Source organism: Cucumis melo, chromosome 6, assembly GCF_025177605.1.
Source record: "Cucumis melo cultivar AY chromosome 6, USDA_Cmelo_AY_1.0, whole genome shotgun sequence".
Lineage (NCBI taxonomy): Eukaryota > Viridiplantae > Streptophyta > Magnoliopsida > Cucurbitales > Cucurbitaceae > Cucumis > Cucumis melo.
The window spans coordinates 19,323,412-19,351,115 of NC_066862.1; the positions used below are offsets into that span (position 1 = coordinate 19,323,412).

General features: G+C 33.2%; 2 protein-coding genes across 3 annotated transcripts; one reads left to right on the forward strand and one right to left on the reverse strand.

Moving 5' to 3' along the window:
* Window positions 1–1,449: 1,449 nt before the first annotated feature.
* LOC127150066 (uncharacterized) lies at window positions 1,450–5,629 on the reverse strand. Of its 2 annotated transcripts, XM_051086827.1 has the most exons (9): window positions 5,190–5,628; window positions 4,324–5,020; window positions 4,098–4,244; window positions 3,600–4,031; window positions 3,275–3,402; window positions 2,958–3,183; window positions 2,477–2,884; window positions 2,180–2,275; window positions 1,450–2,092 (listed from the first exon to the last, which is right to left on the reverse strand). In XM_051086827.1, the coding sequence occupies exons 2-9, from the start codon at window positions 5,017–5,019 to the stop codon at window positions 1,502–1,504; spliced, it is 2,724 nt and encodes a 907-aa protein (XP_050942784.1). In that variant the 5' UTR covers window position 5,020; window positions 5,190–5,628; the 3' UTR covers window positions 1,450–1,501. The 2 variants fall into 2 exon arrangements, with proteins under 2 accessions (XP_050942784.1, XP_050942785.1); XM_051086828.1 differs by having other exon boundaries at window positions 2,477–2,866; window positions 4,324–5,629.
* Window positions 5,630–16,554: 10,925 nt separating this feature from the next.
* On the forward strand, window positions 16,555–24,495 carry LOC103493285 (PHD finger protein ALFIN-LIKE 7). Its single transcript, XM_008453968.3, has 5 exons — window positions 16,555–16,920; window positions 17,082–17,114; window positions 20,027–20,255; window positions 23,651–23,780; window positions 23,885–24,495. Exons 1-5 carry the CDS (start codon window positions 16,824–16,826, stop codon window positions 24,161–24,163), a joined length of 768 nt encoding a protein of 255 aa, XP_008452190.1. The 5' UTR covers window positions 16,555–16,823; the 3' UTR covers window positions 24,164–24,495.
* Window positions 24,496–27,704: the final 3,209 nt, after the last annotated feature.

Here is a 27,704-nt window from a genome sequence, read left to right on the forward strand (position 1 = left end):
AGGTTTACTTTGGATAAATGACAATTTTATTTTGGGAAATTGCCAAAAATAGGTTAAAAAAAGAGATTTAAATGAATTTTGGGACAAGTTTTCAAAAGAAAGACTTTTAGGACAATTTGGGTGTGAATAGACAAAAATGCCCTTCATTAAATTTCTATCGCTCTCTATTGATTGTTTCGCCTACCCACGTTCGCTTTCCCTTCTCTTTCGCATAGAACACCTGAAGTAAAAAAAAAAAAAACATCTCCTTTCTTTGGCTTTTCAAATTTCCCGCTCTGCTCTTCGAAGATACTCCGACTGTTCGTCTGTCGTCGGTCCTCCAGTGCATTTCGTCGCTTCTCCTTTTCGAACCTAAGAATCAACTTTGAGCGTGTTCTCTTATTTCAGTGAGTTTTATCTGTAACCCATTTTCAATATATTTGCTTTTTCTTGGCTTGAATCATGACATCGACTTCAACATCGACCGACGGACCCTTCTACAAGATTAATCCTTCCCATCATTTTTATTCCCTAGTAAGCTGTTTGTCTCATTTGGAAAAGACAACACATAATATTAAGGCCAAACTCAAACCCGATCAATTAGCCTTATTTAGGAAAACAAAGTTTGGGCACTTTTTGGACCTAAATATTGTCTTCAATGGGCCACTCATCCACTACTTACTGTTAAGGGAGGTGGAAGATGAAGGAAAGGATTCATTGTTGACCCAATTCCACTTCAACGAAATAATTGTGATTGTGGCGTATTCGCAATTAAGTATTTTGAGTACATAGCTGCTGGTGTTGGTTTAGATACATTATGTCAAGAAAACATGTCATACTTTAGAAAACAATTAGCATTTCAAGTATGGACCAACACTCCTATGTATTGAAATATTAACATAAATCACAAGTATCAATTGGCTGTTCTATTATTGTGTATGTTGCATTTCAATTAGTAGTATCGATTATTCTCTATGTTGCAAAACTACTTGTAGCTAAACGATCGCTGAATTTTTTTATGATTTTAAGAATATCGTTTAGACTTTACCAAACGATCGTTTAGACTGTACCAAACGATCGTTTAGACTTTACCAAACGATCGTTTAGACTTTACTAAACGATCGCTTAATATTTTGACGTTTATTAAGAAGATCGTTTAGACATCGTTTATTAAGAAGATCGTTTACACTTACCGAACGATCGTTTAGACTTTACCAAACGATCGTTTAGACTTTACTAAACGATCGCTTAATATTTTGACATTTATTAAGAAGATCGTTTAGACATCGTTTATTAAGAAGATCGTTTATACATATGTGCGCGATGAGTATTTCTCTACACGAATATTTTGTGATATGTATCTAAACGAATACAAATATTAACTCAAATATTCTTTCTCAATTTTGGTCGCGTTTAATTGAAAATATCACAAAGTATTTATTTTATAACAAAGTTTAAAATTATAATATGTTATTCTCTCTATAAAAATTACATAAAAAAATTATATAAACGAATACAAATATTAACAAAAGTATTTATTGGCCCAAAGTTCCAGCACATATTGTTGTCTAAACAGTTTCATGTTTGGCACAGTTAGACAACCAAGGTCACTAGCAGTTACAAGGCATTCAACAAATTTGGTACAGAAAATTCCACAATCCAATGAACGCCCTTTCTGTAATGTGGCCTTCGATCTGCGTATTGGCCAAGGGCCATATGTGAAACGATCTGAATGGAGGTTGACTCCAATTGCAATCGCGAGTGAGGCAATGCATCGTGCAGGCATTTGAAGAGCTTCATCAACAAGTTTCTGCTCAACATAATTTGGCATTGAGTCGAACACGTAGATCCTGCATTTTCTCATATCAGCTGCAATAGCCAACCAGTGTTCTTTTATGTTGATGCAGGTAATCACGTAGTTGACATCTCCCCACCCTGGTATGTCGTTGTAATCACCAACAGCAGTGTTGAAATAGTATTCGACATCTTTTTCTGTCCATATACTTAGGTGTGCTGTTGGGTCTGTCCATTCAGCTTTCTTATTATCTGGTGTCACCAGATGAGTATCAAAAATGTGGTTCCAAACAATGCAGTCTGGTTTATTGATTCCAGTCTTCAAGAACAAGTCAAAATTTAATCAGAATATAATGATGCAGTTTAACTTGTATACAAAAAAAAAAATTAAAGAATAACAACTTACCAGAAAAGAGGAATGTAATATTCTAAAAGAACGCTTGCAATGGTGCTTGAGATGCAACATTTTATTCTGCAAGTGGGCGAATAGCAGATCCAATGTCTACAAAGAAAAAATAAACGATCGTTTAATGAATGAAAGGAGAGGATAAGCGATCGCATAAGAAATGTACATGTGATCGTTTACGTAGTAAGCGATCGTGTAATATTAACTTAACGATCGTTTAGTTAATAGAAGCGATCGTTTAGTTAATAGAAGCGATCGTATATCAAATATAAGCGATCGTTTGGGAAGAGTACTTACGTCTCCATGTACCCATGTGTTTTCTTCAAGCTGTCTGAAAAAGTCTTTCTTTCTGGTTGTGGAGACTACTTTCCTTTCTTCATGGGTTGTTTTTCTTGATTTTTTCCATTGCAAGTATTCCTTCCATAATTTTGGATCCACTTTCCACATCGGATTATATGGATCTACTTCTCTGATTTCCACATCTGGGACAGGTGTTGTAGATACTGATATGATCTGAGCAGATGTTGTGGGTGGATTACCTTGTTCATCTTCATGTTGCACCTCTTTATTTGCTATTTTACATAGCTTTCTTCTCTTTATTGGTTTTTCTTCCACATCTTTATCAGGCACAGTTACTGGTTCTTTTTCAACCAAAGTAACTGCTTCATCATTTTTTTTCATCTCAACCTGTTTTTTTGTTGTTTCCTGCAATGTAATCGTATTAAACAAGTAACAAACTATTCATTCAAACGACTACAAATTTGTTGTGTATACATACCAGTTGAGATTCTTCATTTACAATTTGTACAGTTTGATCCATTGGAGCCAATTCACAAAGTGCAAGAGGTTGGCTCACATATGGAAGGGTAGTAATCATCTGTGGCAGGTCTGATTCTTTCTGAATTTGATGACTTAGACTATCCGATATATCTCTTATAGTCATTAGCAAGTCTGCATCCCTACCGTCTATGCTTATATCACTACCACGTTCCTCTTCATGTTCCCTAAACAAAATGAGAAGAAACATGAGAATAAGAAAAAAAAATACAATTGTTAGGTATTTATAAACTAGTAAACAATGAATGAAATGTTAACCTTTGGGTTTCCTCTTGACGTTCAGTATGTTGTTCTTCAGTAGGTTGTTGTTGAGTATGTTGTTCTTGAACAACATACTCATTGTCATTCTGATCAGTATGATCATTCCCTTGATTTTCAGTTTGATTCTAACAAACAAATAAAAACGAACATAAAATTAAAAAAATAATGTATTGTTAAACCATCGTGTATATAAAAGTAAACGATCGCGTAACTTTGATAAACGATCGTCTATCGAAGTTAAACGATCGAGTAACTTTGATAAACGATCGTCTATCAAAGTTATACGATCGTTTATCTAATGTATGATGAAAACAAATTTTACCTGGACCAATCTCTCCAGCATCTGCTTCATTTCATACAGCTCCAATGACTGCTTTGTGATTGTGTCATCCATCCTACAGACTATAGAAGTCAGTGTGGATAAATCCTTACGAACTTCTTTTATTTCCTTCTTCAGTTTCTTGTAGGATTTTGAATGACTTCGTTCTTCTTTGTCATTGGACTTCTTTGATCTGAAATGTTTCTTCTTGGTGATTGGATGCATTTCAGACTCCTCAGCCACTGTTTGACTTTGTTCCCTTTGGGGTGAGAGTTGTTCTCTTTGTGGAGATGAGTCTGATTGCTCCAATGATTTGTTGTTCATTGCTCCAATGGATTCATCCTCCTCCATTTGCATGTTATCATCCCCTCGAATTCGACTCTCCATGAAAGCCTTCTCTTGGGTTGACATCTTGAGTTTAGGTTGAACAACAGTCTGCAATGTAATTGTATTATTGGATTGTGTAATTATATTAAACGATGACTGACAGGTTTTACTTACATTTTTGTTGTCGAATATGTTATTCTGCAGCATTTTGTAAGATGGAGCTTGTGTACAATTCCATCTCAATATCCTTGGGATTAATCCCTTACTGTTTCTTGTGGCCAGGTGCTCATTTGCGGTTGAGAGTACTTCATAAGCCCACACCTACAACATTTAAACAAATATGTTAAACTTTGATGTTCAATTGGCATTTACTTAAAGTGTATGAAGAAATAAAAATCACCTGAAAAGCAAGGACGTAGCCTTTGATGTTATAGTATGACACTGCTTTGGAACTTCGTGTCTTCTTCAGCTCGTATGCTTCTTTTTTGCCTTGGAGACTTGTCTTTAAACTGTTGAGCAGACGAGTGTAGAAGAAAGTTGACCAATCGAAGCTTTTAAATGCTTCTTCATCATCAACTCTTCCCAAAATGTCCATGTCAAACTGTGTTTTCTTATCCTTCCCGACCATCACAGTTTCTATAAAGACGGCCAAGGCGACCTTCACAGCATCGTCATCATTTGTAAACTCAAAATTCTTGAAAATTTCCTCAATTTCCAAGCATGTTATTACTTTCTTATTTTCTGATCCGAATAGAAGACTTTGCAGTCGCTTGCTATCGCAATCTTTCTCCAATGGATTGTTTGTTGGCCACAATCCAGTTATGATGTTGAATTCCTTTTGGGTAAAACGGACGTTCTTCCCTAAAACCGAGAAACAGATTCCATCTGCGTTACCGTCTTCAGGTATCTGCCTCAGCAAGAAATGATGGATCAACTGGCCGTTGAATACCATGTTCACATTCAGCAATGGACCAAAAATTGTTTTTTCGAACATTTGCAGCTGGTCCTTGGTCAGTTTATCCTTAATAAGACTGCCAATCTTGTGCACTTGGCATGACACAGTGGCAGGGAAATACTTTTCGCTAGGTACAGCCATCCTGAAATGAATATAATATATTGAAGACAGAAGTCGAACCCGAAACCCTAAACGCTTCACAATAATAATATAAGAACACAGTGATAGTTTTTGAAGACAGAAGTTGAAACGTTTGAAATATAAACAAAGGAAAAGTGTAACGTTATAGTAGGAAAAGTTCGGGAAAATACCTTTTAACGTTGACGAAAACTATGGACTGAGACAAAAATGGTCTGAGAGAACAATGGACTGAGAGAAAACGAAGGTGTGATCAGTGCGGTTGTGTATTGCGTAGTGACGAAAAACGAAAAGTGAGAAGGCGGAACGTATATATATATCGGTCGTTTTTACCAAAGGGGCAATATTGTAAATTCGCATACTTTTTTTGAAATGTTGAATCGCGGTTGTAAACAATTCGCGGGTGTCTTTCGTTGTTTCAAAAGATCGTTTAGTTTATGTAAACGATCGTTTAGTTTTTTATAGTCGATCGTTTAGTTAATTTCAAACGATCGATTGGTTGTTTTAAACGATCGTTTAGTTTTGTTCGACCAATCGTTTAGTTTTGTTTAACTGATCGTTTAGTTAATTTCAAGGTATCGATTGGTTGTTTTAAACGATCGTTTAGTTTTGTTTGACCAATCGTTTAGTTTTGTTTCACGGATCGTTTAGTTGTTTTCCAACGATCGATTGGTTGTTTTAAACGATCGTTTAGTTTTGTTCGACCAATCGATCGTTTAGTTTTGTTTAACCTATCGTTTAGTTGTTTTCAAATGCAATTTAAGAATCCTCTAACACATGCACCAACAGCCATAAAAAGATATTTAAAGAAACGATCATCTTCGAGTTCCATGTGAAATATTGTACCTGAATTTGTAAATTTGAGTGCTTCACCATATCTACGCAAAAGATTATATGACTCTTCAGGAGACCCTCGCACTCGTTCATATGCATTTTCTCTGGCACGCCATGCTTTCTCATAACTCATATTTATGCCATAGTCTTGCCTCATGTCTTCTATGATATCACGTGGTTTGTATATGCGACCGGGCCCCTTGAATTTGGACTTGATTAATTCTCCAACAACCCAAGATTTTGCTTGCCTATGGTCACGATTCAAAAACTCAAGAGAACATGAATGAACTTTCACATACTTTTTAATCTTGAATATATTTGAATCCTTCAGTCTAACCGCTCGCAATCTCCAACCACACTTGTTGTCGATGCATCTAACGAAAAGAACCTCTTTTGTAGACTTTTTTACTACAAACTGAAAATTTTTTTTCATTGCCAACACACTTAATCTCATTGACAAATCTCTCTTGCAAAAAAATATTTGTCCTACATCCAACTCTTCACTTGTAGAGCTTTCTTCCGACCAGCCACTTCCTTTTGTCTTCAACTTCCGACTAGAGGACCTGTAGTCAACTTTACCTTTTCCTTTGCAATCTTTTGTAGGAGCATCTCTTTGTTCTGGGATGTCAAACAATTCATTGTACATCTCAACTGACTCCAATGTAAAAGTATCATCTATTGAATGATATGACTCATATGATTCCCATATAGCCGAATTGGTCCCTATCATGTTATGACACAAGCCACCCTCGACTTCACCAATATCAACTTCATTCTCATCTAATCTATCCATTCCAATTGGAGGAGGATGAGGGTTTAAATTTTGAACTTGGTTGCTCCCAGATACTGAATTGTAATCTTTGTTTAACACTTTCATGCTTCGATTGCTTGTAGGCTCAAACGATAGGTATAGGGGGACCTCCAATGGATTTTCACTAAGAATATAAAACTTCAAATCACGGTCATTGCTTAACTCAAATGGAGGAGCTTCCTTTTCCCCTTTGATCTCATATATACATCTTATCTTTATGTCAAACTTTGTAGGGTCAACTTCTGCAAGGTCATATAGTTCAGACTGTAAATCTTTGTGTGTTATTTCTTTAGGGACAACAATGCCTTTTAACACTCCTCCTTCATATTTTCTTCGTCCCTCATCCCATTCACCACCGTGACGCACTAAAATCCGAACATGTGCCATCCTTAAACTACCTTAAGTACTTTTGTATCTTAAAAAATTGATTTGAACTTAAGAACCTACAAAATGCGTGCAAGATGTAAAGAAATGAATTAGGAGGTGTACCAATTTGATTTTGAAATAAATAGTGGAAGTTTGGAACGTGCGAGATGTGTGCGAGATGTGTGCGAGATACGTGCGAGATGTGTGCGAGATACGTGCGAGATAAAGCATGAGGGCCTAAGAGAGTTACTAAACATGCAAAGAATAGCTCTAAATGGATTAGGAGGTGTACCAAGTTGATTTTGAAATAAATAGTGAAAGTTCGGAACGTGCGAGATGTGTGCGAGATACGTGCGAGATACGTGCGAGATAAAGCATGAGGGCCTAAGAGAGTTACTAAACATGCAAAGAATAGCTCTAAATGGATTAGGAGGTGTACCAAGTTGATTTTGAAATAAATAGTGAAAGTTTGGAACGTGCGAGATACGTGCGAGATAAGTGCGAGATAAAAAAAAAATGCGAGATAAAAAAAAAAACCTTAATTCCTTCTATTCCTATTGCTTACTCCTCCTCTATTTGATCCAACTAAATCCTCATCCTCTAGTTCAATTCATTTTTCACTAGCCATTGAACATTGAACTTTCTAAGAACCTAAAACCAAAATTTGACTAAACTAATTTACGGCAAATAAGTCCAATTCCAAAAACCAGACAATTACGGATGAAAATAGCACCAAATACCCTAACAAACATTTACTTACAGCAGATAAATTGAAAATCGGTTATACATGAAACTCACCTAAATAAGACGCTCGAAGTTGATTGAATGGTCCGAATAGGAGCGACGAAATGCACTGGACAACGACCGACGAAGGGCAAGCGACGAAGGGCAAGCGACGAAGGGCAAACGACGATGGGCAAGCGACGATGGGCAAGTGACGATGAACAACTGACGATGGCCGGAGTAGGTTCAAGTGTTCTACACGAAAGAAAAGAGAAGGGAAACGGAACTATACGCGAAAGAGAACGAATCAGAGAAGGGAAAGCAACGTGGAAGAGGGAAAGGAAAGGAAGGGCATTTTTGTCTATTCACACCCAAATTGTCCTAAAAGTCTTTCTTTTGAAAACTTGTCCCAAAATTCATTTAAATCTCTTTTTTTAACCTATTTTTGGCAATTTCCCTTTTATTTTTAAATTGACAAAATAGCAAAACAAAAATTTTTTAAATAATAAATGGGAGTACAATGCCTTAAATGCCCCATACCTAATTGACAATTGTGATTTCTAAATACATTTGTAACAAAATCCACAAATACCCTATAATTAATAGGGTATGCACCCACAATTTCACATCTCATTCATTATTTAGAGTTTGGAAGCAATTGAAATTCCTAGCATCTTTTTCTTCACTTTGAAAGAGAATAGCCTACATGACTCGGGTAACAAAGAAAGCAGCTTGAATGACTCAATAGAGAACAAACGGCGCGAGAGGCTCGGGTAACTAGGAGATCGACTCGGACGGCGCGCACGACTTGGGACATGACTGCTCAAGGACGAAGGCTTCTTCAACGACAAGGAGAGCACGCCCTGGTGCGGCAGCGTGCTATGGAGAACGATGGATGGTGCAACAAGCTCCACACGAATGGGAGATCGTGACGGCGGCAACTGGGTCGTGGAGATGCGACAACGACGATCGGAGCTTCGCAGACAAACACCGGTTGGAGCGGACACTATCCGCTCGCTTCAGATCCGGACGTCGCGACACAAAGGAGATGGTTGACGGAAAGGGGCGTGGCTCGGGGTGTGGCGGCTTGGGCTAACGACAAACAAGAGCTTGATGGATAACGAAGGTGACGGTGGCGACTTCGACGAACGGAGGGAGATTGTCGCTGGAGATCTTGGTGGAGAGAAGAGAGGTAGGAGCGACGGCGACCGTGTGATTTCGAAGAAGAAAAGATGAGAGTGGGGGGTTGCGGTTGAGATGAAGAAGATGATAATAAATTTAGGATTTAAAAAAAAGATATAATAATAATAATATAATTCATATTATATTATTTTATTTTATTTTATAATATCATAAAATTTATTTTTTTTAATTTTTTTCTTTTCCTTTCCAAACTTAAATAATTTTAACACCCAACAAAATAAAATCTTAATAACTTATGATAATAATGTTGAAAATTTTTATCTCAAAATTTTGACATTAGAAATTCAAATTAAAAATATAAACTTAATGTATTATGTGTGTTTTTTTGTAAATAATTTAAAAAAATAGAAAATGATGAAATTAATAGATTATACATTATCTTTGGCATGCTTTTAAGAATTCAATTTTAAATATAAAATTAATTAATTTATGTATATTTTTCGTAAATAATTTGAAAAATAGAAAATGAAGAAATTAATCTATGACATAATTTTAGGAATTTAATTTAAGAATCTAAAATTAATTTATATCCTAATAATTAAGGGATATTGAAACTAATGACATATCTTTAGAGATTGTTGGAATAATATATATTACTTTTTTGATTTAGTTAAGAATTATTGCTTACAAATACACTGTATTTTTGATCTTTTGTATGATTTTTTTATCTCAACAAGTATATGGACAATTGTCATCCGTGGCTATGAGAGACTATATTAAATTATTATTTCATATAAGATACAAACTAAATATAGGAACTCAAACATTATATTTGTCATAAATTTTAGAGATTCAAACTAAGTTAAAACTAATTTGTAATTTGATGGTGTGATATATAACAAATACTATAGTTGGCATAATTTTAGGGATTCAAAGCAATAATCTTAATTAAATCAAGGTGTACAATTTATATTTTACAAATTCAAATATTATAATTCTATTTTACTTCATACAATTTGTTGCGGTCGGGTATTAAGAAGATATCTATTATTTTAGAAATAGTTTAAAAAATAGAAAATTGTGAAATTAATGGATATTGCATCATCTTTGGCATGATTTTTGGAAGGGATTCAAATTTGAATCTAAAATTAATTAATTTATATATATTTTTGGTAAATTATTTAAAAAATAAAAAATGATGAAATTAATGGATATTGCATTATCTTTGGCATGATTTTAGGAAGAGATTCAATTTTGAATCTAAAATTAATTAATTTGTGTATATTTTTTCGTAAATAATTTAAAAAATACAAAAGATTAATTTTGAATCTAAATTTACTTAATTTATGTATGGTTTTTTTTTAAATAATTTAAAAAATAAAAAATGATGAAATTAATGGATATTGCATTTTTTTTTGCATGATTTTAGGGAGGGATTCAATTTTGAATCTATAATTCGAAAAATAAAAAATTGAATCGTTGAAGTTATTTTTCTGTTAATTTCGTGATTTTTATCCTAATAATTAGGGATGTAGAAACTAATTAATGACATATGTTTAAGGATTGTTGGAACAATATAATAATTTTTTAATTTAGTTAATTATCATAAGTGAGTGTATTTACAAATACACTGTATTCGGGATATGTGATATTTTGTTTGATTTTTTGATTTAGACAAATACCATATATTTGTATATGAATAATTGTCATCCGTGTAAGGGTAATTTTAGAAAAAAAAATGGAAAAATTATTATGTCAGTTTGTTTTGGAATAAATCAAAATAATTTAACAATTTGTTTTTTTTTCTATCCATAAATTTGCTATTTGCACGGTTTTATTTAAACCAAAAAACAAAAGAAATACAAGGTAATATAGACATTTGGGTTGCTTATCTGACTTCAAATAGGTGGAGCAGGCTAATGAATGGGTTTTGGACCAATGAATTGTTGATAAAAGTAGGAGAATGTGTAGTTAGCACATTACTCTTTGTTTGGTCCCGCGATTAAAAATTTAACCTTTTGTCTTATTAACTTCTTATATTTTGGGCTCTAGTAGTTCACATTTTCACTTCTTATCCCAAACATATTTTCGTAGCTCACTCCATATTTTTGGTGATTCCAAATAATTATAACCTACAATATTACTATTTTGAATGTTTACTCTTTACTATTTTTTAGCTATCATATAGTTTCCTATTTGTTAATTTTTTTTATTTACTAAAATAGCATGAATCTTAACACATAGGTTATAAGCTACATACCATTATAACTCACAACGTACAATAATCACTATCTACGATAACCAACCGAGAATGCGAAGAATATCTCAAAAAGTATTCTTCATACAAGTATGTATTAGAATTTTAGTTTTTTTTTTGTTTAAATCAAACTAATAAAACATAAATTTGAAAATAATAAATTCATTTATAGTTCGTTATCAAATATGTGTTTGGTATTTAAATTCATGAGTGCATTTCAGACTAACCAATTATTCGATATGTTGGAATTTGTGTCATAAAACTCATAGTTTATAGTTTAAAATTACATTCTATTTAATAAAGTGTTTATTGAGGACTTGTTAGTGAAAATAGAATACTATAATCTTGAATCAAATAACTAAGATCCCGAGGCTATCTAGTGTAAACTTGAACTTTATGTACAGACATAAATATGGATCAAGTTCGAATTTATAGCCTGAACGATCTATAATGTATAAATAAGGTTAGGTACCTTATTTCGAGAACACGTTGGATGTGGCTCGCTCTGTAGTTATTACAAATGATGTGATCCTAAATCATTCATGTAGAGACATGGAATGGAGCATCCTATGTAAAGAGTTTGCATAAGACTAAAACCATGAAATAGTCACTCTTAAGTTATAACACTATTCACTATATAAACTGACTATTTCGATTATGATAACCTAGATAACTTAATTGTAGTCCTGAGCTAACTATAAACTTCTGTTCAAATGGTATTATCCTTAGATCTACATAGGTGAGGGCAACTCAACGACGCTGGCCCAATAAACCTTCATTTTAGGGGTAAGATCAGATGAATGGCTAGGGACATAGGGTGCAAGACGTAATTCACTCCTACTTGCTTTAGGATTAATAGATAAATTGTTATCTTAAGGACTGAATCCAAGTCTTAAACAAGGGATCCCGCCCTTTCATTGGCCCGAGAGGGACTTGGTTTATAGGTTGAACCTTAAACCAAATGTTCAATAGTGGATCAGTGGGACTTAAGGAACAAGATGTAGTCTTGGGGTAAAATAGTATTTTGACCTAACCGAGGTTACGAACAACCTGTGAAGAATTAACTTACTGATCATGACAATATCAAATGGACACAAATATATTTATAGTGAGGGAAGTGCAACTACGACACTTTAGTGGAATGACCCGGTAGCTAAACAAATGTTGATTAACTCGGTTTAAAAGGGTTTAGCCAATTAATCTAGGATAGTTGGGGTCTACGATCTATAGGTCCATTAAGTTCCCCTGCTAGCTCATATGAAATTAACTTAGAATAGCATGTTGAAATAATTCGAATTGTTCGAATTAGGTAAAGAGAGAGAAACTGACAACTACAAGTGATATAGTCATCAGTTATAGTTTTGGGCAAGAGCTTTATATTTAAATGATTTAAATATTAAAAATATGAATATGGATTCATATTCAGAAATTCGAAATTGATGGAAATGGTCAAAGTTGTGAAAAGTCAAAATGTTGACTTTTGACTTTGAAAAGTCAAACTTTGATCGGCTTTATATTCAAATGTGATTTGAATTTCAGAAAAATGAATGTGGATTTATGCTCGGGAGGTCGAAATTAGTCAAGATGGACAAAATGATAAAAAGTCAAAATGTTGATTTTTGACTTAAAAAAGTCAAAGTTTGACTTTGACTAGAATGATTAAATCACCATTTTATCCCTTGACCAAAGTTAGTGGGAAAATCCAATATTTTGTTGGATAATCCCACTAACTCTTAGTGGGCTATGTGGAAGCTTATAGTGATGACACCAAGCCCACTAAAAGATAATGGAATGATGAATAAATCCACTAATGGTTAGTGGAGTGTGAGGTGTTGGGCTTTGGGGATTCAATTACATGCAATTTTTGTATGTAATTAGTCTATTTAAAGGGCAATTTTTAAATTGAAGAGGATTTTGTCATTTTCTAATTTTGAATTACAAATTAACCAAAGTTCTTATCTCTCCCAAATCTCAAACCCTAAAATTCCTTCTCCAATTTCCATCCATCTTTCTTTATTTTCTTCATTAAACGGGTCCCACAACCCGATTCTAAGTCTGGAGTATAGCGGCTCAACTCTAATGGTGGTTCCGAGTTCGTGATGTGAGAAGATTTGGAGCATCGAGAGCTTCGAAGGTAAATATTTTTTTCAAAACCCTAATTAGTGTAATTAGGGCTTTTCGTCTTAAACATGTTAACATCTAAATTAGTTTAGATGCATCTAGAGCAAAATTTCGATCCTTATTTCCGCTGCGATTATATGTTATCCATCACGAGACACATTTGCTAATATATGTATAAAGGTTTAAATCATATTTTTGTATTGGTGTTAACATTCATGGCAATGTACAATGAACTGAAAAAAATAAAATAAGTACAACACATGTATGAAATAAACCCTACAATTTTGTAGATAAGTATTCCCATAATTATGAATCATAGAAAAAATAAGAAAAAATGAATAATTGGAAGCAAGGGGAAAAAGAAAACCTCGATGAATCACAAAATATTCCAAATTTGAGATACTAAAGAATTTATATATGGATGAAATTGCACCAAGCACATGAGTTCAAAAAGTGAAGTAGAATGTCAATGTGCCAAAATGACGATGATCAAAATCTTGAAAGCAAATTGACTTTTTTAGCTTTCCGATTAAATATCAATTAACCATTTAGTCTTTAATTAAAAATTAAAACCCTACATTTTTATTATAAGAGTGATATCTTATTTGATACCTATTTATCCAATTATAAAAGTTGTTTCATCATTTCATTAAGAAGTTAATAGAATCCTAACTATAGGGTCAAAAAAATATATTTTTTTTAAGTTCAAGAACTGAAACAAACATTTTAAAAGTTAAGGGACCAAATTATAACAAGACAAAATTTAGAAACCAAAATAAGATTTAAACCTATTTATAAACTATAAAGCTAGCTGTAGCTACAATTCACAAGTCAAAACTAGGTTCAATTTAAACGGTCATTAGAATATATTTTAATCGGTTTTGTAGATCATGAATATTTATCTGATCCACATAAAACTAGATATCAATCAGGTTATCTATTCACATGTGAAAGAATTGCTATATCATGATGATTAGTAAAACAAATCATAACAATCATCTCCTCAAATCATACTGCAATTCTTGTCATACATGAGACAAGTTGAAAACATGTATGGTTAAGATCAATGAGTACTCAGCATATTTTGTAGAACATGTACTTGTCTTTTAGTAAAATTCTTCCAATGATACTATACAAAGACACATGGCACATATAACTCAAACAAAAAAAGGTTGTATTAAAGGCGATAAAACGATGCATATTTCACCGAAGCTTTTATACACTCAAGATCTTGAAGAAAATTGTGACATCACATTACAACAATTTTTTTCAAATGATAACTTGACAGACTTATTTACATAATCATTACCTACTGCAACTTTTGAAAATTTGGCGCATAATATTGGAATGTAGCAACTCAAAGATCTCAAGTTATGTTTCCATAGGGGGAGTGAATTGTATTTTTGTAAATGTATACATTATATGAAATATGTACTTTTTTGCCTTTACTAGGATTTTTTTCAATCGGGTTTTTTTCTAGTACAGTTTTAACGAGACATATTTTACATATGTAATTGACACCTAAGAGAGAGTATTATAAATATTAGTAAAATAGATGCCCATTATCCATTATACGTAGTGCCACTGTCATGTGTCACTCTCTCTTTCTCATCCAACTCTTATGTCATGTGCCTTTGAACATGTATGTCAACCTTTAGTAACTATGTAATATATCTCATGCTTGCCAAATTGCATCTGAATAAAGATATTTAGTGGGTTTTAAATAACACTCACACATAGTGAAATTTCCAAATCAGTTGGAGAAGGTGGAGTTTTTTAGATATATTTTCCTTAATTTCTTAATCTCTTATTTATTTATATATTATATATTATTCACTTTTATAAGGGCTATATATTTTAAAATTTTAATTTTATAATCTCGATAATAGTTGTAGGCAATTTTGGATAAATGTCTTAAAAATAGCCATTTAAATGACATTAAATAATTGATTAAACTATATAAAAAAAAAACGAGGTTTAAGTAAAAAATATCAACCCACGGTAGAAAAGGGCCTAAAAAGGAAGATGGCTTAGGCCACTTCGAGTAGGACATCAACAATCAAGGGGAGGATGTTCCAACTCAAATAAGAATAAAAGATGTTGCATATGACCCCAAAACCTTTTGAGGGATGGCACTAGTCAATTATATCCCTATAAATACGTTATGAAAATTCTCGAGAAAGTAAGTCAATTATATACTCAAATTCTCTACTTTGAACATTTATTTATAACTTGAGTATTAGAGCGTATGTGACAATCACCCTATTTTTACGAGTAGGTCAGTACATTTTTATCCTGTTTGAAATTTGGTATCATAACACTTAAAAACACGCAAATATTATTTTTAAAATTTGTGCTATTTGGATCGTAGACATTCAATTATAGTTTTCAAAACCAAAATCCAAATTATCTATACAACACATATTTGCTAAGCTAAGTGAATATGAAAAAAATAAAGTAGAATTCAAATTGCCTACTAGGAGGCCTTTCACCTTTAATACACAATAGAAGTGCATGCCAATTACCATCAATGGTATCCTTTTAATAATTGTATGTCTAATAGTTTTTAACATTAGAGTTCATTGGACACAAACACATAATTTGATGTGACTCTTTAACTTAATCATCAGACAACATAATCACATTATTTCAGTGTACAATGATGGTATGACAATATGACACACTCCATATATATACATTTATATGTGTGTGTATATAATAATATAAAAAAACTTTCATTGATCTCAACTCTCATGAAATTTAAATAAATAGTTCTAATTTCGCTTCTAAACAACTGGTGATATGCCTCCGAAGTACACAAGATTTAGGGTTACGAGAACGTGGAATCACATGGAGTACACAACCATATCAATAAGTGACTACATTTCGAAACAATGAACCTATCATCAAACACTTCAATCAACTCGAAGGCCCAACAAATGATTTATCATATTCAAGTTGAAGGAATGAAGTCAAGGGAAGAAATTCGAAAATGCTGTAGATGAGGCAGATAAACATGGAAGTAATAGCATTCCATTGAGATTTTCCTTAAAGTAGTAGTAAATAAACGAGCTCTAATGAGACCCTAATTAAGAGCAGAAGCAAGGAATATTTTTAATTGACAAAAAGTGAGCCTTATGGTAATCTTATAATCGATCTACTTAAAAAAAAAAAAGAAAAGAAAAAGAAAAAAGAATATTTTAAAATCAAACTGAAAAAGGAATATTTGAATTATTTTAATGTTAGCGGAAATAGCAAAAGAAAAAAAAAAAAAAAGAAAAAAGAAAAAGAAAAGATTAGCCATCAAAATTCAACCGGTTGTATCCGTCAGTAAATTGAAAATAAACTGACATTCTCTCTCTCTTTCTCGAACTCATTGCATTGAAAAACCAACAAACCCTAAAAGTGTCCGTTCAATTTTCTTCTTTGCTTCAACTACTCCTCACATAGCTCAATTCCATCTCTTCCTCTCCACAAATTTTGCACTTTCATTATTCAAATTCATACTGAAATCCCTAATTCTCTCACTGCGCGGCTCTTTTTACCGATATTATGGAGGGAATGCCGCACCCAATACCCCGTACAGTCGAGGAGGTCTACGGCGACTTCAAAGGCAGGCGTGCCGGCTTGATCAAAGCCCTTACCACTGGTCTCTTCTTTTTCTTCTTCTTCTTGCTTTTCCCATTTTTCTCTTTACTCTTCTTCTTCTTCTCCTTCTTCTTCTTCTTACTATGCTTCCTGGATGTAGGTTGACTGTGTAGTTGTTTCTGTACGAATTCCTCCACTTTAATTCTTTTTTCTGTTTTGCAGATGTCGAGAAGTTTTACCAGCAGTGCGATCCTGGTGGGTTTTCTCTTTCTTCTCGCGATACCTGTTAATTATCCAAAATGTTCTAATTTACTTGGTTTTCAGAAATTTATTTCTCGCTGTTTTTTTCACTTCTTTCGTGTGTTTGTGGTCTTGAATTCTGTTTGTTTCTGTGGCTTTGAATTCTCTTCTTCTCTTTGAAGAAGTATGGTAGGAAAACAGTCTTATCCATAAGCTTTGCTGTTGAATTGGTTTTATATCTTTTCCTTAAGTTGTTTGTCGCTCCCTAACTCTCTAAATCAGCTAATTTTTTTCTTTTGGGGGAGCGGGGTTAATGTCGTAAGTCTATACAGCACGAGATTTCACTTTTGCGTGGGGTGTAACCAAAGTTTTCTTCTTCTTGTTGTTTCAAAGTCTAAATTAAGTTTATTGAAAAATTTGGGGCCGGTGGATGTGTTAGAACTGGAGATATATGTTAACTTTTTGAACCCTAGGGTAGAGCTGAACATAACATGATGAATGGTTCTGACTCACGGGCTAAATTTGATAGTAGTGGATATGTAGTAACAAGCTAATTGGGTGGTGCGGGGCCAACGCATGGTCACAGATTTTGAAGCTTATAAATAGGAGGATGGAGAGTGAAAAATATTCCATATATGTTTCTCTGTTTGATCGCTTTAGACTGGCTGTTTTAGGTTTTAGGTTTTAGGTTTTAGTTATGTTCTTTTGGTTCCTGCACTGTTATAAGTAACATTATGGAATGACATACACTATTTAAAACCAGGATTCCAATTACTGAATTGAGCAAAGTGTGTGTTGGTTATTATTGTATTGGAATCCTCTTTCTCCCTCTCTCTCTCTCTCCCTCCCCTTCTCTCTCTTTCTTCATTCTCAAGGGGTTTTGATAGGAAACAAGCTAAAGGGAGCCAATCAGAGTGTTTACAGTTGCAGAAAATTGTTCCAATGGGTAATCAATGAGGTTAGGTCGTAACTACAAAAAGGTGGTCAATTTACACCGTGATATAGAGAAGTAGTAGAGGGGATGTAAGTCTCAAAAGCTTGCGCTTTTCCGGGGAAATGAGTGTTTCTCTTCAACCAAAGAGTTGATATGAAGGGCTGAACCAAGTAAGCCTTGGGGTCTCTTCTCCCTCTTGAAAGGATGAACAGTGAGCATAGTAGAGAGGAGGGTCTAAATGTCATTAGGGATAACCAAAATCCAGCTAAACGATGAAACACTGAATTACTAGAAAGAGCTTGTTTCAGCACAAGAGCTGAAAAGGTGGGAATGAGATCCTGGGGCCTCTTGCACATAATACAACAATTTAAAGATAAGTTGACCAATGGAAATCACCTCTGTATCCAATCGTGGGTGTTTAAGCTTAAATGACTTAGTTCCCATAAAAATAATTTGACTCTTTTAGTAAGCCTTACATCCGCTATGACTCAATGGAGTAATTTTGTCCCCATGATTCTAGTTGTTGCAAAAAATTTAGAGAGAGATTTTGTTGGGAAGAAAACCTTCCCTTTTCAGGTTCCATGCGGCTAAGCCCAATATTGTCAGTTCCCCTAAAGTGATTTAAGGTATTCAATATTCCAAAACTCAGGAATGAATGCTTCTTTTTAAGTGAAATGAGAAATAAGGGGGAAAATCATCTTTGAGGGTTGTTTACCCCAATCAAACATGAAGCAAAAATGGTGTCTTATCCGGTTATCCCTATGTCCAACATTGTGAGGGATGCGGCTGAAAACAACTTCTTTCAACTTGTCCATCTACACCATGGGCCCTTAACACGTAATGTTATTATATATTCCGGTTTAAGATCAATGGGAGAGAAGCCACACTTTGATAAGATAAATTTCCTCTATAGTTTTATTTTCTGATTAAGAATACAAATCCAGGGATTTATTTTTGTGTCTAAGGCCAATAATCCCTAATCTACCTTCATGTATTGGAAGCTTTACTTTGGCCCATCCAAGGAGGTGGTGACTTGACTTATCCTTTCTGCCCTTCCAAAAAAAAATTACTATACAATTGGTCAATCAAAGCTGATACCTTGGAGGAGATGGGAAAAGGGACAAATAATATATGGGGAGGTTGGATAATGAAGCTTCGATAAGAGTGTAATGACTTCCCTTTGAAATATGGGAATGCCTGCAATAAATCAGCATCTCGCTCACCTTTTCATCAATTTGAGCCCCCAAATGATTTCGTGTTATGTTTACTATTGAGGGAAAGACCCAAATACAAAGCCTCTGGGGTTTCCATTAATTACTTTCCTTTATGGTCTTTTTACTCTCTCTTACTGAGGTGATACTTGTCACTTTGTATATATTAACTCTTCAGTGAGCAAAATACCTGATTTTGTTTCTCTCAAGACCTATAGGGTTTTATATTACTATTCAGGAGTGAAATACTGCATCAGCCTTAACTTGATTTATACTGTAAATTTGTTGTTCTTGCTGTATGTATGCATGTATGTATGTATATATCGTTACTATTTTAATGATAACCTTTCCCAATTATTTTAAGTTTTTCAATCATGGCATGCGCAACTTCTACGTTTTCTCCCCAATTTTCCTACTGAAGGAATGAGACGATTTCACTCTATATGTCTTGGATGGACAGTTCAATATTTATTTTCTGGACACCTTCAGTGCTAAATATGGAGGTGAACCTTGATTGGTATCTTGAGAAGGGACTAAATCCTGTTGGTTGGCCACGTTGTCCTTGATTACATGTTTAGGGACTGAACTAGAAATGCCTTGTCGCATATATCAGAAACAATTACCTTTTTTCCTAAAAAATATTACTCTTGGTGCTTTCTAGCTTATAGTATCTGATAGCGTAATACACTTTTTCTTGAGTTTAATTTGACATATAATGAGGGGTAAAGAAAGTATTTCTTACTATTTTCTGAATTCTGAAACAATTCTTGTTATACTTATAGAGAAGGAGAACTTGTGTCTCTATGGACTTCCAAATGAAACGTGGGAAGTTAACTTGCCTGTGGAGGAGGTGCCTCCTGAGCTCCCGGAACCAGCATTAGGGATAAACTTTGCAAGGGATGGGATGCAGGAGAAAGACTGGTTATCACTGGTTGCAGTTCACAGTGACTCATGGTTGCTTGCTGTTGCATTCTATTTTGGTGCTCGTTTTGGATTTGGGAAGACTGAAAGGTATGCTACTATACTTTTTGGCTATACTTCCAGCTTTAATACTACACTTTTTTTAAATGGTAACAAGACTTTTCATCGATGAAATGAAAAAGGACTGATACTCAAATTACAATATGACATAAAAAGCGTAAGTCACTTAGAAAGCAAGGTCAGCAAGCACAGATGTCTCAACCTAGGTTGAGATATCCTTGGCGCCTTCATCATATCTGATATTATATACATCTGAGGATTCATAGTTCAAAGTACAAAACATCATAATGACTTAAAATACATAATTAAGTTGAAGTGAAGACGTTACAATTTAGACATATATAATCAAACTACTGTTTTTTTTAAATTGTTTTGATTATTTGATCCTACGCGTTATCATTGCTGTACGATTGGAAAATAAATAAATTCAGATCTGCTTCACAATATACCTCTCCTCTTCATATAGTTTCATATAGTGATATTTATTTGAAAAATATCCGTGAATGGAGATAGGAATGAGGTTTAGTAGTTGTTCTAGCATGTTGAACGTTTTGAGATAGTTATGATGAAAAACCAGAATGGTACAGGGGCTTGAACACTTTATATACACAAGGCTTGCATAATTTTTTATGCTAAGTTATATAATTATTTGTTTACTTTAGGGCTGTCTTTAAATTTGAAACATTTGTATCAAAGAAAAGGAATCTATCAAAAGTGTGCCTTGACACTTACCTAGAAATTAATTCTCACAAGTTTTCTTGACATCCAAATGTTGTATGGTCAGGTGGGTTGCCCCATGAAACTAGTTGAGGTGTGTATAAACTGAGCCAGATACTCACGAATATAAAAAAAAAACCGTTTTCACAAGATCTAACGGTCAATAGATATTTGCACAAGAATTACTTCGGATTTGAGTGTGAACTTTGTTTGCTTCAAGTTAAATATATTCCCTTTTTTTGTTGTTGCTGCAACTATCCTTTTCATTGAAGTGTGGTTTGAATGGGTTAGATCATTATTTCTTTGACCTCAAATCCTCTATAATCCTTGGTTATATTTTTAATATGCTCATAACTTTAATTGATTCTCAAGTTTGGCAATCATATATATAAATAACAACAAATGGTTAAGGAGGAGGAGTTAAGGTGCAGGCCTTGAACCCAACTCGAAAATGAGGATGGCCGGGCTTGTTTAGCATCTTATAGGAGTGGATAACAACTGGAAAAAGGATTCAGTATTAGCGTGAGAGAACAAATAACAAAATGAACACATACACACACACAAATTGTGTGTGTAAGCAAACAACCATTTAAACACACTTTGAGAAAAAGGACAGTTGCATCAACAACGGAAAAACATGGAATATATCTATCTTGAAACAAACATATATATATACACTCCAAACATATATATACATTCATATGCATATATATATATTTCCCACTGGTTTGGTTCTAGCATTTTCCTTTTATTGAAAAGGAAGCTTTACTATCTTTTCAAAATCTAAGTGCATAAATGGTTTGTAAGTATGGGTATTTTTGATAGAGTCAACTTATAGACTATAGTCCTTTTTTTTTCTTGCCTTTTATTTTTATTTTCTTCAGAAGATCTTTTATCTATTTTCCATTTTAATGAATTATTTGGTGTATTGTTTTGCTTGTGCATTCCAGTGCTCTAATCTGGAATTTCTTGGTTTCTTTCATGCTATCAGTGACATCTTACGAGGAACATCTTGTAGTCTGCTTTGCCGTTCAATTTTGTCACATTCTTTAACTAGCATATTAAGACTTGAATTAATTATGGCAAACCATTATTTTATCCATAGCTAATAATTTATCAATGAAGGTGAGTGTGAGATATGCAATCAATTCGCAATATGTTGTATCTCTTGTAGAAATAGCTTAAACTAAAACCAATTCTAGCATTAGAATCATTGAAATGTATGTATTTTTGTTTTCTCGTAATGTAAAAATGTATCACTTACACATGTATGTCTTTTTGTGCTCATAATGTATATTTTTCAAAAGTAATTTGTCACCTTGTCTTTGCCTATAGATATTCTTTGGGAAAATTGCCTAGTATCATGTATTGAAATATTGACTTATTTTATTGTTTCCAATTTTAGTCAAATTAAAATGTGTATCTTTTCTTGAATGGGATCTTAATAAGTCAAGTTTAAGCTATTCCTTGTGGAGCGTGCACCCTTTTTTTCCGTTTCCATCTTCCTTCCTTTCTAAGATCTAAATTGTGCTACAAGAAGGAAATGGGACTACATGTTAAGGTCTGGCATCCTCTTATCTTAGCGCCTCTCTTCTTAGACTGTTAGGGGCTGTTTGGTGTAGTGGGTTATTATAATGCACTTCATGTTTGGGGCACTAAATATCCTAGTGGTGTGTACAATTAATTATAACCTACGTAAATACTATTTCAAAACTTTATTTGTTATAGCATTTACTATTTGCTATAATATTTGCTATTTTTTACTCTTCTTTTTTCTTCTTTGCTGCAATATTTACTATTTTCTACCTAACTAAAAACATTTTCTCCCCAAACACAAACTACTCTAACCCAAACTTAGTATGCACCCAAACACTAACTATTACAACTCACTAACTATATAACTAAGCCAACGTTCTAAACAGCTCTTTAGTGTTGAGAAAGAGGAAAAAATTGTAATTTTCTAATAACCTAAAGGGTAACTTATTTATTTATTTCTATTTTATTTTATGTAGTTGTACAGTCAAAATGATTTTTGCCTCTTGTTCAGGCTAATAGCGGAGTGAAAGAAGCCGTATGGATAATTTTGACCTGTCTTGTTATCGTTGCTTGCAGTGTTAGGTGGTTGTCAAATTATCACAGCTTTTATTCTTGAATTTATTTCTGCATGCCTTATTTCTTGGTCGCAATATTTTGAGAGCAGAGTTATATAACTTGTAGGCACATTCATCCCCATGTTCTACGGATATCAGGAAGCAGGATTATTGTGGTGTCTTTAAGCATGCTATGATTTTGACTACACTTGCCATGTCTTGTTCGTTTGAATTACTCCTTGACCTACTCTAGTCCTGCTTAAGTAGCATAATCTTTTATGATTTAGTTGCAGTTATGTCCCGATGTCTTTTGGCATAGTTCTTTTTCACCAGATGGGGATACTGTGTATGAGGTTTCTGTGTGTGTTTAGGAAATACAGGAAATATCCAGCAATACCCCCGTTAATCGTGGAATGTAGTTATCAGTTCTGAATATAACTTCATTTATTTGGGATGACCTCATCATTTTGTTATTTCATTTTTATCAATGACATGATTCTGTTCCTTATTGTTATCGTTATTGTTATTATTTTCTAAAGATGACTTCATTTATCCCTATAATATGTTTTGGCCATGGTATGGGACAGACATGACTCACATTGAGATTGATCATTTCAGGAAGAGGCTATTCCAGATGATCAACGATCTCCCAAGTGTATTTGAAGTTGTGACTGGAAATGGTAAGCAGTCGAAAGAACAATCTGCCACTCATAACAATGGCAGTAAAAGCAAGTCGAGTGGAAAGATGGTGAGCAATTTCTGAAGTTCATGATTAATTTAGCAAAGTTCTATTGTTTTGGTGCAACCTTTTGCCGTATATGAATCTTGCTGTTCTATGCTGTCTTGTACCAGTCCCGGCAGTTGGAGTCCCATAGCAAGGGAGTGAAGATGTCTCCACCACCAAAAGAGGATGAAGATAGCGGGGACGAGGAGGAGGAAGAAGAAGATGATGAACAGGGTGCAACATGTGGGGCTTGTGGGGACAACTACGGCAACGACGAATTCTGGATTTGTTGTGATGTGTGTGAAAGATGGTTCCATGGAAAATGTGTGAAGATTACACCTGCAAAGGCGGAGCATATCAAGCAATACAAGTGTCCAAGTTGCAGTAACAAGAGAGCAAGGGTTTGATTTAGGATCTGAAAGTTGGAGATAGTTGCAGGGAAGGTAAAAAAAGAAGAAAAAAGAAGAAGAAAGCAGGCAGCACGAATCCGAGACTTGTGTTATTACAATTATAAAGCTAAAATATGGTTGTTAAAATCAGTTGACAAATTTGGTGAATTGGGATGGAATTTCAAGTTTTCCTACTTGTGTTTATTATTCTTCTGTCTAATTCTAGAATTAGTGGTTTTCTCTATGAATCCCTCCCATTGATCTTTCAAATGTTATGAATATTGTCATCCACCTCCCCAAAGTAAACTGACTCATCCATTCACTTAGCTTAACACACTCTTTGGCTAGAACCAACTTGTTCTTTATGTTCTTTATCCTATTAAATGCTATAGAAATTAGATAAATGATGAATCGTGGTTTGTAATGTGTATCATCCTCCTACCAGGCTGGCTATCTATGGCAGGGCCAGGAGGATCTGAGTTTTTCTTCCTTTATGCTTGTTGGTTGAAGTCTGAGGTTGAAATTTCTGTTTTTGTATAGAAGTTCAGTCCATTTGAATAAGAAAAAAAAAAATGGTTGATTGGAAAAGAAAAGGGGGTGTGAGTTGAGTGGAAGAGGAAAGTTAGATGTGGATGTGTTTTGTATTTTGTATTTATTGTTTTGTTTTTTCTTTCTTGAGAAGGAATGGAGATATTGTTATTCATATGGAAATGTTTCCAAGTGTTTGTTTTTATAAGGTTTTGAGAGGATGACTTTAAAGTTATGTAACAAATGTAAGAAGACAAGGAGCAATGTCAAGTGTTGCTTCTTGTTTGAATAATGGTTGTTTGTGGTGAGGTTTATTCACACTTAACAAACTTTCAGCACAAACCATTTATTGTTTTCTGTCTATGCTTCTTATAATCTATCACATGACTTCATCCTTTCTTTATATATCTCTCTCTTTCTCTCTGTCACTTTCACATTGAAATAGATGGGTGTAGTTATTAAGCTCTCTTTATCAAGTGTCGCTTGACAAGGATGGGCATAAGAAGGAAAAGAAGAATGAAAATCAATCAATATTATAGTCTGTGTTATTATAATTTATGTTTGGAGTAAGGTATAAACTATTATAGATTGTGTTTAAAGTGGAGACTATTATAATCTGGGTTTTTTCGTTACTTGAAGTATACATTTTTCTTCGATTGATTTTATTAAATCTAGTTAATTAGGATGTTCATTTAATAAATTTAATTTGAAACTGAGGTTTTCACTACTTCTTTTTGCCATACATGTATATTGTACATGAAACCCACATTTTTCTTTAATTGATTTTATTAAGTTAATTGAGATGTTCATTTAATAAGTTTAGCTTCGATCTACATTTTTCTTTACTCTTTCTTTGACAATCATCTCTTCAAATTATTTTCTTTTATGGAAAGTTCTAAATATTTATTCTTTATTTTATTTAGAAGTCCATAGTAATTAAATGATTACATTTTCTATTATTAGTAAACAACGCGTGTGATGCACGTGAAAATCACACACGAAAAAGTTATAATTTTAATTTAACTTTATAAAATTGGAACAATCATTTTAATATTCTCCAAATTCATCATCTTCTTCTCCTATGTCTATTTGTTTTTCCATTGATCGAATGTTAAATTTGATTTCTTTGCACAATTCAAATTTCATTTCTTAACATCTTGAGTTTATACATTGCAAACTTAACCATCTAATCTATATATATCCAAATAAAATGGAAGATAGAAAGATTGTTAGTTGTGTTATAGCATATAGCATCATTATGTAATATCAATTACGTTATGGAAGATGAAAAAGTTACATTATGACCCTCATGACATAGAACATTAACTAATATCAGTTCTAGAAGATGAAAGTGTAACTTGTATTTGTTGAATATGAAAATGACCAAAAACCTTAAATCTATGTAAATGAGAAAGTTGTCACTAAAGCAAGACTTCAAAAAAAGTTCTAGTGAAAGGGTAAAAACATCCACCAAAATCATATTTCAAATTATAAATGTGAAATCATAATTTTTTCAATCATTTTGTAGGTAAAAAAATTAAAGAAAAAACTTCAATATTTCCTACTTTACACATTTTATTACTTTTATGTATAGTTTATAAATTCCAACAATACTTACATTGTTTTAACAAAATCAAAGTATAAGTCACTCAACCATATCATTAATAAAATAGCTTTGATAAAAAAAATTAAATAAAGAAAAAAAATGAGCAAGATTCCCATGGTTACATTTAAAAAATATTCTTTATATTACATAGCTTAAACATAAAGAGCATAGACATTTGTACATCCAACCACGAAGTCGATGGTTCAAGTTTTCCCAACTTTTGTTGTATATTAAAAAGAAACCTATAAATGAAGGAATATGCACAAATATACTTCTATATACAAAAGAATAGACAACAAAAAAAAAAAAAAAAAGAAGAGAATAGAAAAACATTATTTGATTTCTTCTCACCCTTAGCATTTTGTTGTGATTTGTGAACATGAACAAAAAAAAAAGGGACATTTATACCTAAAAATTTGAAAAGGAAGAATTTGAAAGGTCGTAAGAGATATAAAAGAGTAAATATGTGATAAGAGATTGTGAATAGTTGGGAGATGAAAGATCAAGGAAGAGAGATGAATGTGAATGGATTTGGATAAATTTAAATGATATAATTAATTGGAGAGAAAATTTTAAATTTTGAAAAAAATTATAATAAAGTGATAGAAAGAAATTGCACCAATGCATTAAACGCCCTAAAAAACATGAAGGAAATTGTGATTCAAATTTACAAAATGAAAAAAAGGATCCATTAATTTCTCAATGGAATCTATTTGTTTTTAATTAGAAAAATTAATTCTAAAATAGACAAATTAGAAAAAACAGAAAGAGAGATTGGAAAAACTCAGATGAACAATGCTAAATCCAACATGAAAAATTGGCAAAACTTAGCAAAATGATAGTATGAAGAAATCTTGAGAAGACGATTGAACCAATATGTTGAACAAAGTGGGAAGTTGATCTATGGGTTGCCAAAGCAATTATACACTCAAACATGTTGCAAATTTAGTACAACTGATGTGAAGAAAAAGTGAAAATATAGAAGTTTCTGCCTGTCTGATTCATCTTCGTGCAGTATACTTTACTTTCCATTCTGAAAACCTCCCCCTACTCTACTTAACCATCAAAATGAAAATGGAAACACAAAAAAAAAAAAATAAATAAATAAAATAAAAGAAAAAAGAAAAAAAAAACCGTAGCCCCATTGTTCTTCACTTCACAAATATAACAATTTGTTGGAGGTTTGCAATTTTCTACAACTACTTTTTCTAGAGAAAATAGAAATGTCTGCATGAAATGTTTTCTAAATCAAGAAAAACTAGCACAACATGAGCAATTAATGTTCATTTACCAAATCCAAAAGATGGAAATAAAGGCTTGAGAAAACTACAAAGTCAGTAAAGCCAAGCCATTCATCAAATTTCACCAACCTCTTCAACTTGTAATGTAAATGTCCCGCTTGGCTCGCATGTGTCTTGAACTTTG

What these genes read in the sequence shown, in the direction of transcription:
- LOC127150066 (XM_051086827.1), bottom strand. Translation starts at nt 5,019, where the DNA reads ATGGCTGTACCTAGCGAAAAGTATTTCCCTGCCACTGTGTCATGCCAA. An exon ending in ACATATTCGACAACAAAAAT is followed by an intron (nt 4,032 to 4,097) that starts GTAAGTAAAACC and finishes ATTACATTGCAG; the next exon opens with ACTGTTGTTCAACCTAAACT. An exon ending in TATTACATTCCTCTTTTCTG is followed by an intron (nt 2,093 to 2,179) that starts GTAAGTTGTTAT and finishes TTGTTCTTGAAG; the next exon opens with ACTGGAATCAATAAACCAGA.
- LOC103493285 (XM_008453968.3), top strand. Translation starts at nt 16,824, where the DNA reads ATGGAGGGAATGCCGCACCCAATACCCCGTACAGTCGAGGAGGTCTAC. An exon ending in TTACCAGCAGTGCGATCCTG is followed by an intron (nt 17,115 to 20,026) that starts GTGGGTTTTCTC and finishes TTATACTTATAG; the next exon opens with AGAAGGAGAACTTGTGTCTC. An exon ending in GCAAGTCGAGTGGAAAGATG is followed by an intron (nt 23,781 to 23,884) that starts GTGAGCAATTTC and finishes GTCTTGTACCAG; the next exon opens with TCCCGGCAGTTGGAGTCCCA.